The following is a 15,322-nucleotide window of genomic DNA, read 5'->3' as shown; positions in this document are numbered from 1 at the left end:
TGTTTAAAATTGCATTCTCTTTCTAAATCATAAAAGAAAAAATGTGGCTGGCATGTCCCTTTAATCGGTACTCCCTTACCATATGAAACCAGATGCCTTCTGCCCCCAGCTGCAGTCTCCGCTACCAATATAGTTAATCCTTATTGAACAAATTTATGGAAAAAACAATATATTAATTGGTTTTCTAAATTTGTTTAATAAAGAATGCTCGTCTATTAAACATTTTTGCACATTTTTTAGTGCGCCTTTTCTGAGATAAATGTTTTCCTCTTCCTGTGTTGCTGACCTCTTCAGCATGTGAGAAATGCTCTCAGGACCGGCGGAGGTTGTAATGTACTCTGATCAACAGAGCTTAGGTTCAAATTTTATTTAACCTTTTATGTGCTGTGTTATTCGCTATGTAAGTTTTTACCGTTTTCACAGTTGTTCAACATTTCTTTGAGAGTACTGTATTATTGTTACTGTCTCCCTCTTAAGAGTAAACCAGTTTTACACTGTGCTTTTTCTTCCCTTCTGGATTATTTATCTGTGTACTTTGTACTTGTATTTGCTTTAGTCTATCTCTGATACTTAACCTATTTCCTACTGTTACTATAGTGCAAATTAGTGGAGCTCAGACCTCTGGTCCGTCAGCTTTTGGAAGGGAGGACCTCTGATACTTTAACCACTTCCAGTTTGTGTTTATCTTTATAAGGATTCTCAGGTGTGTCTACCTGCTCAGCTATGTACCTCATGTGCTGAGTCTATTTCTAACTCTAAACAGGGAATTGCTGCGCTTCACAATATGCAAGGGATTTTGCCTTATCAAGGTTGCCCCCTGGAGGGTTCATCTGAACTTTCTCTAAAACAGTATATACTGTTATATATATATATATTTGTTATGTTTAGCGCAGATGTTTGCAAGAATCTGAAGTGGCCTTTCTAAGTTACCATTGACTATAGGGGTGTTTAGGACTGTTCTAGTGGCTTGAAGGGTTTTTGAGCTTTCAGCTTTGTCGAGCAAGGATGTTCTTGGCACTAGCTATTCCTTTCTTTGTAAGTGGTTGCTTCTTTCTGCTCAGCTCCTAAGAACTCTAAGGAGTGTCCTCTTCACAATCTGGATGTCGTAAGAGCTCTCAAATATTACGTGGAAACCACAGAACATTTCAGAATTTCTTCTCCTTTTGTTCATTTTTCTGGTCCTCACAGGGGTCTGAAAACTATGGCTGTTAGACACGTGCAACACAAAAGGTCTGGATTTGCACAGATCTTTGTGTGTTGCACTATTTTGTTGCACTAGATTACGAGTTGTGCGGTAGGCTGAAAAAGCAGCGTTAACAGGTCCTAACGCTGCTTTTTCACTACCGCTGGTATTAAGAGTCTTGCAGGTTTAGGGGCACCGCACACTTTTTTGGCTTTACCGCAAACCGTCTTACGTAAACTTTGTAAAGTCTTTTTTCTATGGGACTTCCATAGCGCCGGTATTACGAGTCTGTCCTGGGAGGCCAAAAAGTGAGGGGTACACCCTCTACCTCCAAGATTCCTAACGCATTTTAAAGTCAGTAGTTATGAGTTTTACACTACAATGCCATAACATAAAACTCATAACTAAAGTGCTAAAAAGTACACTAACACCCATAAACTAACTATTAACCCCTAAACCGAGGCCCTCCCGCATCGCAAACGCTATAATAAAAATTGTAACCCCTAATCTGCAGCTCCGGACATCTCTGCCACTATAATAAACATATTAACCCCTAAACCGCTGCACTCCCGCCTTGCAAACACTAGTTAAATATTATTAACCCCTAATCTGCCGTCCCTAACATCGCCGCCACCTACATTATACTTATTAACCCCTAATCTTCCGCTCCGGACATCGCCGCCACCTACATTGTATTTATTAACCCCTAATCTTCCGTTCCGGACATTGTCGCCACCTACATTATATTTATTAACCCCTAATCTGTGGCCCCCAACATCGCCGCCACCTACCTACATTTATTAACCTCTAATCTGCCGCCCCCAACGTCGCCGCCACTATATTAAATATATTAAAAAGTCTAACAACTGCAAAAAAGCAGCGTCAAACTCAGTAACGCAGCCCATTGATTCCTATGGGGAAACACATTTTATGTTTACACCTAACACCCTAACATGAACCCCGAGTCTAAACACCCCTAATCTTACACTTATTAACCCCTAATCTGCCGCCCCCGACATCGCAGACACCTGCATTATATTTATTAACTCCTAATCTGCCGCCCCTAATGTCGCCACAACCTACCTACACTTATTAACCCCTAATCTGCCGCCCCCAACGTCGCCGCCACTATATTAAATTTATTAACCCCTAAGTCTAACCCTAACACCCCCTAACTTAAATATCATTTAAATAAATCTAAATAAAATTACTATCATTAACTAAATTATTCCTATTTAAAACTAAATACTTAACTATAAAATAAACCCTAAGCTAGCTGCAATATAACTAATAGTGACATTGTAGCTAGCTTAGGGTTTATTTTACAGGCAAGTTTGTATTTATTTTAACTAGGTAGAATAGTTATTAAATAGTTATTAACTATTTAATAACTACCTAGCTAAAATAAATACAAATTTACCTGTAAAATAAAACCTAACCTAAGTTACAGTAACACCTAACACCACACTATAATTAAATAAATTCCCTACATTAAATACAATTAAATAAATTAAATTAGCTAAATCACAAAAAAACACTAAATTACAGAAAATAAAAAACAAATTACAGATCTTTAAACTAATTACACCTAATCTAATAGCCCTATCAAAATTAAAAAAAGCCCTCCCCAAAATAAAAAAAAAACCCTAGCCTAAACTAAACTACCAATAGCCCTTAAAAGGGCTTTTGCAGGGCATTGCCCCAAACAAATCAGCTCTTTTTCCTGTAAAAAAAAATAATACAAACACCCACACAACCAACCCCCCAAATAAAATACTAACTAAAAAAACCTAAGCTCCCCATTGCTCTGAAAAGGGCATTTGTATGGGCATTGCTCTTAAAAGGGTATTTAGCTCTATTGTGGCCCAAAATCCCTAATCTAAAAAATAAACCCACCCAATACACCCTAAAAAAAATCCTAACACTAACCCCCGAAGATTCACTTACTGGGAGAAGTCTTCATCCAAGCGGCAAGATGTCCTCAACGAAGTCGCAGAAGTGGTCCTCCAGACAGGCAGAAGTCTTCATCCAGACGGCATCTTCTATCTTCATCCTTCCGACGCGGAGCAGGTCCATCTTCAAGACATCCGACGCGGAGCATCCTCTTCTTCTAACTGCTTCTTTGTAATGAATATCACTTTAAGTGACGTCATCCTAGATGGTGTCCCTTAGATCAGCCAATCGGAATTAAGGTAGAAAAAATCCTATTGGCTGATGCAATCAGCCAATAGGATTGAACTTCAATCCTATTGGCTGATCCAATCAGCCAATAGGATTGACCTTGCATTCTATTGGCTGATTGGAACAGCCAATAGAATGCCAGCTCAATCCTATTGGCTGATTGCATCAGCCAATAGGATTTTTGCTACCTTAATTCTGATTGGCTGATAGAATTCTATCAGCCAATCGGAATCTAAGGGACGCCATCTTGGATGACGTCATTTAAAGGAACCTTCATTCAGTAAGAAGACTCCGGATGAAGAGGATGCTCTGCGTCGGATGTCTTGAAGATGGAGCCGCTCCGCATCTGATGGATGAAGATAGAAGATGCCGTCTGGATGAAGACTTCTGCCCGTCTGGAGGACCACTTCTGTCGGCTTCGTTGAGGACATCTTGCCGCTCGGATGAAGACTTCTCCCGGTAAGTGAATCTTCGGGGGTTAGTGTTAGGATTTTTTTAAAGGTGTATTGGGTGGGTTTATTTTTTAGATTAGGGACTTTGGGCCGCAATAGAGCTAAATACCCTTTTAAGGGCAATGCCCATACAAATGCCCTTTTCAGGGCAATGGGGAGCTTAGGTTTTTTTAGTTAGTATTTTATTTGGGGGTTGGTTGTGTGGGTGGTGGTTTTTACTGTTGGGGGGGGGGGTTTACAGGAGAAAGAGCTGATTTCTTTGGGGCAATGCCCAGCAAAAGACCCTTTTAAGGGCTATTGGTAGTTTAGGCTAGGGTTTTTTTTATTTGGGGGGGGGGGGTTTATTTTGATAGGGCTATTAGATTAGGTGTAATTAGTTTAAAGATCTGTAATTTGTTTTTTATTTTCTGTAATTTAGTGGGGTTTTTTTTGTGATTTAGCTAATTTAATTTATTTAATTGCATTTAATGTAGGGAATTTAATTATAGTGTAAGGTTAGGTGTTATTGTAACTTAGGTTAGGTTTTATTTTACAGGTAAATGTGTATTTATTTTAGCTAGGTAGTTATTAAATAGTTAATAACTATTTAATAACTATTCTACCTAGTTAAAATAAATACAAACTTGACTGTAAAATAAAAATAAACCCTAAGCTAGCTACAATGTAACTATCAGTTATATTGTAGCTAGCTTAGGGTTTATTTTATAGGTAAGTATTTATTTTTAAATAGGAATAATGTAGTCAATGATAGTAATTTTATTTAGATTTATTTAAATTATATTTAAGTTAGGGGGTGTTAGGGTTAGGGTTAGACTTAGTTTTAGGGGTTTATAAATTTAATATAGTGGCGGCAACGTTGGGGGAGGCCGGGTTTCTGAGATCCTGTAATACCAGCGCTGCAGGTAAGTGAGCGGTGAGAAAAAACTGCTCGTTAGCACCGCATAGCTCGTAATCTCGCTGATTGCATTGTTTGGCTATTTCTGGAGCTGGATTATTTAGTCTAATATATGGCATCCATCGCCATATTTCTATAAGTGCACATGCTAATGGCTGTGACTTTAGCTGCTAGGCTTAAACCTATCATTTTTTAAGGCATGTTTTGTTGCTAGGAAAGCTTCTTCTGAGCACATTACTGTTCATTGTACTACAGCTATTGCTACTTCTTGGGCCTTTCACAATGAGGCTTCTTATGATCAGATTGGTCTCCTTTGCACACATTTTTGTAAGTTTATCACTTAGATGTGTATGCCTCTTCTGAGGCTGTATTAAAGGGACACTAAACCCAAAAAAATTCTCTCATGATTCAAGTAGAGAATACAATTTTAAACAACATTCCAATTTACTTGTATTATCTAATTTGCTTCATTCCTTAGATATTGTTTGCTGAAGAAATAGCAATTCACATGTGTGAGCCAATCACATGAGGCATCTATGTGCAGCAACCAATCAGCAGCCACTGGGCCTATCTAGATATGCTTTTCAGCAAAGTATATCAAGAGAATTAAGCAAATTAGATAATAGAAGTAAATTAGAAAGTTGTTTAAAATTGTACTCTCTTTCTGAATCTTGAAAGAAAAAATGTGGGTTTCATGTCCCTTTAACTGTTAGTCCCACCCTATTTAATAATGATCTCATGGTTTTCTTTTCTTGGGTATAGATTCCCACACATAACTCTCACCATCTGATAAAAGAAAACAAAATCTATGCTCATCTGATACCTTCATTTCTTTAATAGAAGTGAGAGACTCGCTGTGGCATCAGTACTTCTTTTGTCCTCATCTACTTGACTATATGTATTACTGAGGATCATGGTAAGTGGGAAGGATTTAAATCTCGGGTGTGTTGGGATATCTTTTGCCTCCTCCTAGCGGTCAGGAGGGGATTTCCCAAACGTGATGACTTGTGGACTCTCACCATTAGGAGAGATATGAATTTATTAGGTAAGCATAAAATGTGTTTTCTCCAACATTGGTGTGTCCGGTCCACGGCGTCATCCTTACTTGTGGGAATATCTCTTCCCCAACAGGAAATGGCAAAGAGCCCAGCAAAAGCTGTCCATATAGTCCCTCCTAGGCTCCGCCCACCCCAGTCATTCTTTTTGCCGTTGCACAGGCAACATCTCCACGGAGATGGTTAAGAGTATGTGGTGTTTAGTTGTAGTTTTTTTTATTCTACTATCAAGAGTTTGTTATTTTAAAATAGTGCTGGTATGTACTATTTACTCTGAAACAGAAAAAGATGAAGAGTTCTGTTTGTGAGAGGAAGATGATTTTAGCAGCAGTAACTAAAATCGATTGCTGTTTCCACATAGGACTGTTGAGATGAAGTAACTTCAGTTGGGGGAAACAGTTAGCAGACTTTTTCTGCTTAAGGTATGACTAGCCATATTTCTAACAAGACTGTGTAATGCTGGAAGGCTGTCATTTCCCCTCATGGGGACCGGTAAGCCATTTTCTTAGTCTCAAACAGAATAAAGGGCTTAATATGGGCTATAAAACTGGTAGACACTTTTATGGGCAAAATCGATTGCTTTATTTGGGCATTTTATACATCTTTATGTTTGAAATTCACACTTACAAACTCTGGGGAACGTTTTTTAACGTCAGGCACTGAGTTAGACACCTTTCCAGTCAGGAAGGGCCTTCCCAGTTGTAGGCTGAGCCTCATTTTCGCGCCATTACTGCGCAGTTACTTTTGAGAGCAAGACATGCAGATGCATGTGTGTGGATCTGAAAGTGGTTGGAAAAGTTCCTAGAAGGCTTCATTTGGTATCGTATTCCCCCCTGGGTTTGGTAAAGTCGCAGCAAAGGCTGTAGCTGGGACTGTAGAGGGGTTAAAACTGTAACAGGCTCCGGTTTCTTTATTTTAAGGGTTAATGCTCTGAAAATTGGTGTGCAATACTTTTAATGCTTTAAGACACTGTGGTGAAAATTTGGTAAATTTTGAACAATTCCTTCATACTTTTTCACATATTCAGTAATAAAGTGTGCACTGTTTAAAATTTAAAGAGACAGTAACGGTTTTGTTTTAAAACGGTTTTTGTACTTTCTTGACAAGTTTAAGCCTGTTTAACATGTCTGCACCTTCAGATAAGCTATGTTCTATATGTTTGAAGATCAATGTGTTCTATATGTTTGAAGATCAAAATTGTGTGATAATTGTGCCATAGCGTCCAAACAAAGTAAGGACAGTACTGCCACAGATAGTAAAGTTGCCCAAGATGATTCATCAGATGAAGGGAGTAGACATAGTTCTACATCATCTCCTTCTGTGTCTACACCAGTTTTGCCCATGCAGGAGGCCCCTAGTACTTCTAGCGCGCCAATGCTTATTACTATGCAACAATTAACGGCAGTAATGGATAACTCCATAGCAAATATTTTATCCAAAATGCCTGCATATCAGAGAAAGCGTGATTGCTCTGTTTTAAACACTGTAGAGCAGGAGGGCGCTGATGATAATTGCTCTGTCATACCCTCACACCAATCTGAAGGGGTCATGAGGGAGGTTTTGTCGGATGGGGAAATTTCAGATTCAGGTAAAATTTCTCAACAGGCAGAACCTGATGTTGTGACATTTAAATTTAAATTAGAGCATCTCCGCGCACTGCTTCAGGAGGTGTTATCTACTCTGGATGATTGTGACAACCTGGTCATTCCAGAAAAATTATGCAAGATGGACAAGTTCCTAGAGGTTCCGGTGCACCCTGATGCTTTTCCTATACCCAAGCGGGTGGCGGATATAGTGAATAACTAGTGGGAGAAGCCCGGCATACCTTTTCTCCCCCCTCCTATATTTAAGAAATTATTTCCTATGGTCGACCCCAGAAAGGACTTATGGCAGACAGTCCCTAAGGTCGAGGGGGCAGTTTCTACTTTAAACAAGCGCACTACTATTCCTATAGAGGATAATTGTGCTTTCAAAGATCCTGTGGATAAAAAATTGGAGGGTTTGCTTAAAAAGATTTTTGTACAGCAAGGTTACCTCCTGCAACCCGTTTCATGCATTGTTCCTGCCACTACAGCAGCGTGGTTCTGGTTCGAGGAACTAGAAAAGTCACTCAGTAGAGAGACTCCGTATGAGGAGGTTATGGACAGAGTTCACGCACTCAAGTTGGCTAATTCTTTTATTTTAGATGCCGCTTTGCAAATAGCTAGATTAGCGGCGAAAAATTCAGGGTTTGCAATTGTGGCGCGCAGAGCGCTTTGGTTAAAATCTTGGTCAGCGGATGTATCTTCCAAGACAAAATTGCTCAATATCCCCTTTAAGGGTAAAACTCTCTTTGGGCCAGAATTGAAAGAGATTATCTCAGACATCACTGGGGGAAAGGGCCATGCCCTCCCACAAGATAGGCCTTTCAAAGCCAAGAACAAGTCTAATTTTCGTTCCTTTCGCAATTTCAGGAACGGACCAGCTTCCAACTCCGCATCCTCTAAACAAGAGGGTAATGCTTCATAAACCAAACCAGCCTGGAAACCGATGCAGGGCTGGAACAAGGGTAAGCAGGCCAAGAAGCCTGCTGCTGCTAATAAAACAGCATGAAGGAGTAGCCCCCGATCCGGGACCGGATCTAGTAGGGGGCAGACTCTCTCTCTTTGCTCAGGCTTGGGCAAGAGATGTTCAGGATCCCTGGGCACTAGAAATAGTTTCTCAGGGTTATCTTCTGGAATTCAAGGAACTACCCCCAAGGGGAGGTTCCACATGTCTCACTTATCCTCAAACCAAATAAAGAGACAGGCATTCTTACATTGTGTAGAAGACCTGTTAAAGATGGGAGTGATACACCCAGTTCCAACGGCGGAACAAGGAAAGGGATTTTACTCAAATCTGTTCATAGTTCCCAAATCAGACCAATTCTGGATTTAAAAATCCTAAACAAATTTCTCAGAGTACCATCGTTCAAAATGGAAACCATTCGAACGATTCTACCTACAATCCAGGAGGGTCAATTTATGACTACCGTGGATCTAAAGGATGCGTATCTACATATTCCTATCCACAAAGATCATCATCAGTTCCTAAGGTTTGCCTTTCTGGACAAACATTACCAGTTTGTGGCACTCCCATTCGGATTAGCCACTGCTCCAAGGATTTTCACAAAGGTACTCGGGTCCCTTCTAGCGGTTCTAAGACCAAGGGGCATTGCAGTAGTACCTTACTTGGACGACATTCTAATACAGGCGTCGTCTCTTTCAAAGGCAAAGGCTCACACAGACATTGTTCTAGCCTTTCTCAGATCTCACGGTTGGAAGGTGAACATAGAAAAAAGTTCCCTGTCTCCGTCGACAAGAGTTCCTTTCTTGGGAACAATAATAGATTCTTTAGAAATGAGGATTTTTCTGACAGAAGTCAGAAAGTCAAAAATTCTAAACGCGTGTCAAGTTCTTCATTCTATTCCACGTCCTTCCGTAGCTCAGTGCATGGAAGTGGTAGGATTGATGGTTGCAGCAATGGACATAGTTCCTTTAGCGCGAATTCATCTAAGACCATTACAACTGTGCATGCTGAAACAGTGGAATGGGGACTATACAGACTTGTCTCCAGTGATTCAAGTAGATCAGAAGACCAGAGACTCACTCCGTTGGTGGCTAACCCAGGATCACCTGTCCCAGGGAATGAGCTTCCGCAGACCAGAGTGGGTCATCGTCACGACCGACGCCAGTCTAGTGGGCTGGGGCGCGGTCTGGGACTCCCTGAAAGCTCAGGGGCTATGGTCTCGGGAAGAGTCTCTTCTCCCGATAAACTTTCTGGAACTGAGAGCGATATTCAATACTCTCAGGGCTTGGCCTCAACTAGCAAAGGCCAGATTCATAAGATTCCAATCAGACAACATGACGACTGTTGCTTACATCAACCATCAGGGGGGAACAAGGAGTTCCCTGGCGATGGGAGAAGTGACCATAATCATAAAATGGGCAGAGGATCACTCCTGCCACCTATCTGCGATCCACATCCCAGGAGTGGAAAACTGGGAGGCGGATTATCTGAGTCGTCAGACATTCCATCCGGGGGAGTGGGAGCTCCACCCGGAGATATTTGCCCAATTAACTCAATTATGGGGCATTCCAGACATGGATCTGATGGCGTCTCGTCAGAACTTCAAGGTTCCTTGCTACGGGTCCAGATCCAGGGATCCCAAGGCGACTCTAGTGGATGCATTAGTAGCGCCTTGGACCTTCAACCTAGCTTATGTGTTTCCACCGTTTCCTTTCATTCCCAGGCTGGTAGCCAGGATCAAGCAGGAGAGGGCCTCGGTGATCTTGATAGCTCCTGCGTGGTCACGCAGGACTTGATATGCAGACCTGGTGAATATGTCATCGGCTCCACCATGGAAGCTACCTTTGAGACAGGATCTTCTAGTACAAGGTCCATTCGAACATCCAAATCTAGTTTCCCTCCAGCTGACGGCTTGGAAATTGAACGCTTGATTTTATCTAAGCGTGGGTTTTCGGATTCTGTAATAGATACTCTGGTACAAGCCAGAAAACCTGTAACTAGAAAAATTTACCATAAGATATGGAAAAGATATATCTGTTGGTGTGAATCCAAGGGATTCTCATGGAGCAAGATCAAAATTCCTAGGATCCTTTCCTTTCTCCAAGAAGGTTTGGATAAGGGATTATCAGCGAGTTCTTTAAAGGGACAGATTTCTGCTTTATCTGTCTTGTTATACAAACGACTGGCAGCTGTGCCAGATGTTCAAGCATTTGTTCAGGCTCTGGTTAGGATCAAGCCTGTTTACAGACCTTTGACTCCTCCCTGGAGTCTAAATCTAGTTCTTTCAGTTCTCCAAGGGGTTCCGTTTGAACCTTTACATTCCATAGATATTAAGTTGTTATCTTGGAAAGTTTTGTTTTTGGTTGCTATTTCTTCTGCTAGAAGAGTTTCTGAGTTATCTGCTCTGCAGTGTACTCCGCCCTATCTGGTGTTCCATTCAGATAAGGTTGTTTTGCGTACTAAGCCTGGTTTTCTTCCAAAGGTTGTTTCCAACAAAAATATTAACCAGGAGATAGTTGTACCTTCTTTGTGTCCGAATCCAGTTTCAAAGAAGGAACGTTTGTTACACAATTTAGATGTAGTCCGTGCTCTAAAATTCCATTTAGATGCTACAAAAGAGTTCAGACAAACATCTTCTGTTTGTCGTCTATTCTGGTAAAAGGAGAGGTCAAAAAGCGACTTCTACCTCTCTTTCCTTTTGGCTTAAAAGCATCATCCGATTGGCTTACGAGACTGCCGGACGGCAGCCTCCTGAAAGAATCACAGCTCACTCTACTAGGGCTGTGGCTTCCACATGGGCCTTCAAGAACGAGGCTTCTGTTGATCAGATATGTAAGGCAGCGACTTGGTCTTCCCTGCACACTTTTGCCAAATTTTACAAATTTGATACTTTTGCTTCTTCGGAGGCTATTTTTGGGAGAAAGGTTTTGCAAGCCGTGGTGCCTTCTGTTTAGGTAACCTGATTTGCTCCCTCCCTTCATCCGTGTCCTAAAGCTTTGGTATTGGTTCCCACAAGTAAGGATGACGCCGTGGACCGGACACACCAAAGTTGGAGAAAACAGAATTTATGCTTACCTGATAAATTACTTTCTCCAACGGTGTGTCCGGTCCACGGCCCGCCCTGGTTTTTTGAATCAGGTTTGATGAATTATTTTCTCTAACTACAGTCACCACGGCACCCTATAGTTTCTCCTGTTTTTTTCCTCCTGTCCGTCGGTCGAATGACTGGGGTGGGCGGAGCCTAGGAGGGACTATATGGACAGCTTTTGCTGGGCTCTTTGCCATTTCCTGTTGGGGAAGAGATATTCCCACAATTAAGGATGACGCCGTGGACCGGACACACCGTTGGAGAAAGTAATTTATCAGGTAAGCATAAATTCTGTTTTTCAATAACAGTGTACATAGTAGGTAGTTTCAGTGTGCCTATTATGGTTATATTTAGCTATTAGACTGAGGTTGGAAAGATTTACAGTGTGTATATATATATATATATATATATATATATATATATATATATATATATATATATATGTGTGTGTGTGTGTGTGTATGTGTATATATACTGTGTGTGTATGTGTATATATACTGTGTGTGTGTATGTATATATATATATATATGTGTGTGTGTGTATGTGTATATATATATATATATATATATATATATATATATATATATATATATATATATATGTCTGTTTCTTTAAATACCTGTTTTATAAATACTTTTATTGGCTAAGCTGAATCATTGCTAAACCACTTTAAGGTGAGATAAGAGAGCAAGGCTACTCCAGTCTCTTTCTTTAACATATGTGCAAACAAAAATTCATGGTCAAATCCTATATATGTGTAATAATCTGTGATTGGTTAATAAGGGTGCATTTGTTCTGGAGCACAGGGAAAGCAGTGGAAAGAAAAAACATAAGCAATATACTTATTGGACAAAATAAAGCTGCATTCTTAATTGCAGAATTCTTCTTATATATGAAGGCTCATTATGCACTTTACAGTTTGTGTTTAATGTTGTAAAATTAGGAAGGGTGGGAATAGGACAAAATTGGACGTATGTGTAAGTCTGAAAATATTCGGTAGATTAATGTATATCCTTTTTTTTTGGTATCAGAGAAAAAAGATGAACCTACAGAGTTGGGAAGAGCTGAAGGTCAACCCAGAGACGGGATGATTGGTGTAGACTTGCCCAACTTCCCCACAGAGTTAGATGGATCGCCCAATAAGGTAGAGAGCAGGACAGATACTCCAGCTGTTCCAAGAAAAGACGACAATCAAGCCTCAAGTAATTTCGATAATTTGATGGACACCGTAATGCGTGACGTGATGCGCGTCTTGCCAGTGAAACGCACTGGGCTTGTGTATGATCAGCGCATGATGGAGCATTATAACTTGTGGGACAGGTGAGACAGCGAAATTATTCATATTTCCTGTACATATAGAAGCAGTGGAGTATACACACTACCTATCCACATCGGATTATAGTCACACATTATCTCTGCACACACAGTAGGTGCATAAATGGGAAGAAAGCAATGTATGCACTACCTGCGCACCTAGGAAGCAAAAACAATGTTGTTACACAAAGAAAGAGCAGCCCCATCACCTATACAAACCAAATACACTTCCTTTCATTTTTATTCTTACAGTCATCACCCTGAATTGCCTCAGCGTATATCTCGCATATATAATCGCCACAAAGAATTGGGGCTATTGAAGCGCTGCATTCATCTCCCCTCCCGATTGGCTTCACAGAAAGAGCTGCAGATGTGCCACAAGTGGGTACCGTAATAACTGGGCTACTGATGTATCATGGGGAAATGTATGGGAAGCAATGCTCTGCTGTTTTAGGATATGATTATGGGTTTAAATAATGAGAGATCTTTTTATTAATTTGTGTCTAATTCATTGGTATCAGACTGTGACACCTGGGGATATAAGGAGGGGTCTGTTGCAATAAGCAGGTATTCTCCTTATGAGAAGAGATATAAGCACATTAATCTTTCCCGCAGTTTTACATATATTCAGAAGATGGAGAAGACTGCGCATATGAAACCGCGAGATCTGCATAGGTTGGGCTCTGAGTACAACTCCATTTACATTAATGACAAATCTTACAACAGTGCTTGCCTGGCTGCTGGATCTGTGTTTAGTGCAGTTGAAGCAGTGATCAATGGAGAGGTAGGTGGTCTAAGATGGACAGTGTTTTTAACCTCTCTGTACCTTTTAATTTATCTTTGCTTCCCAGCTGTCTTACCTCTTGTTTCTGTCTCTGTTGTCTTCGTTATCTTTCACTATAATATAGTAATGTCCTGTCTCCGGCACCTCTCTGCCTCGTGCCTCATGTTCCCTTTTGTCACTCTCTGTAATTAATCCCTACTTCATATGGTATCCAATGTTTTTTGTATCGCCTCTGGTTTGCCAATTAGGACAGGACAGAAATGAGCTTCCTGAATTGCCTTAAAGGGGATAGTCTACATCGTAGTCATCTTAAAGTCTTACCTTAGATTAAGCTGGAAATAGCCTCCTGCATCCTCTCTATATCATGCAGCAGTAACAGTAAAAAAGTTATTTTAAAATGAATATTGTTTCTGGCCAATTTGAAATGGCTGCCAAGCTCCGCCCATTGATGACATCACAATCTATTATTATTTTGGAAGGAAATTGACAGTCGTTATTTAGCATACAACCACTTCTTGGCTAATAATTGAGCACCTAGATTGTATTCACATCTTTGTATGGTGGTAGCCCAGAGAGTGCCAGCAAATTTCTTTTAAGTGCCATAGATTCGCCACCCCCTATTCTAGTGTATACATCATCTGACCTAATTAGCTGGTCATGATTCATTACCTAGTTTATATATTGGTTACATTATTCTATTACGTTAAAAGAATTAGTTTACTATATGTGAACAGCCTGCATGGTGTAAACTAATTGAATCCATCTTTGCTATAATTTTTATGATAAACTATGTTCAAATTCATTTGACTTTTCTTTAAAGGGACAAAGAAACAATGCATTGCCATAAATCCTACATCCTATATAATAAAAGGCCAAGTGTGTTTGTCCGAAGGTGTCATGCGCAGTAGAGACAGCACGAGGACAAACACACCTGGCCTTTGAGTCCCTAGCTGATCTGAGCTTCTGCGGCAGAAGTGGGCGTGACCGGGTGTGAGTGGGGGCGTGTCCAACAGGGAGGGGCGTGACCGTGCGTGAATGGTTGTTAAGGGGGCGTGGCCAGGCGATAGAGGGTAGAGAGATAGAGAGGGGAGGGAGATAGAGAGGGGAGGGAGATAGAGAGGGGAGAGAGATAGAGAGGGGAGAGAGATAGAGAGGGGAGAGAGATAGAGAGGGGAGAGAGATAGAGAGGGGAGAGAGATAGAGAGGGGAGAGAGAGAGAGGGGAGAGAGATAGAGAGGGGAGAGAGATAGAGAGGGGAGAGAGATAGAGAGGGGAGAGAGATAGAGAGGGGAGAGAGATAGAGAGGGGAGAGAGAGAGAGGGGGGGAGAGAGAGAAAGAGGGGGAGAGAGAGAGGGGGGAGAGAGAGAGAGAAAGAGGGGGGGAGAGAGAGCACAAAAGAGAGGGGGGAGAGAGAGCGCAAAAGAGAGGGGGGAGAGAGCGCAAAAGAGAGGGGGGGAGAGAGAGCAAAAGAGAGGGGGGAGGAGAGCGCAAAAGAGAGGGGGAAGAGAGAGCGCAAAAGAGAGGGGGAAGAGAGAGCGCAAAAGAGGGGGGAAGAGAGAGCGCAAAAGAGAGGGGGGAAGAGCGCAAAAGAGAGGGGGGAAGAGCGCAAAAGAGAGGGGGGAGAGAGAGCGCAAAAGAGAGGGGGGGAGAGAGCGCAAAAGAGAGGGGGAGAGAGAGCACAAAAGAGAGGGGGGAGAAAGAGAGCGCAAAAGAGGGGGGGAGAGAGCGCAAAAGAGAGGGGGAGAGAGAGAGCGCAAAAGAGAGGGGGGGAGAGAGGGAGGAGAGAGAACATAAGAGGGTGAATAGAGGGAGAGAGAGACGG

At 41.5% G+C, this 15,322-nt stretch overlaps 1 protein-coding gene across 1 annotated transcript in view; it reads left to right on the top strand.

Moving 5' to 3' along the window:
• LOC128642875 (histone deacetylase 6) overlaps positions 1–15,322 on the top strand; it is a 338,039-nt gene that overhangs the window by 214,945 nt on the left and 107,772 nt on the right. The window contains exons 18-20 of the mRNA XM_053695741.1: positions 12,433–12,721; positions 12,968–13,096; positions 13,331–13,499. Of these exons, the coding sequence (XP_053551716.1) occupies positions 12,433–12,721; positions 12,968–13,096; positions 13,331–13,499 (587 nt within the window). The remainder of the gene's footprint in view (positions 1–12,432; positions 12,722–12,967; positions 13,097–13,330; positions 13,500–15,322) is intronic.

Source organism: Bombina bombina, chromosome 12 (assembly GCF_027579735.1).
Source record: "Bombina bombina isolate aBomBom1 chromosome 12, aBomBom1.pri, whole genome shotgun sequence".
In the NCBI taxonomy this organism is placed as follows: domain Eukaryota; kingdom Metazoa; phylum Chordata; class Amphibia; order Anura; family Bombinatoridae; genus Bombina; species Bombina bombina.
This window is presented reverse-complemented; position numbering and strand designations above follow the sequence as displayed.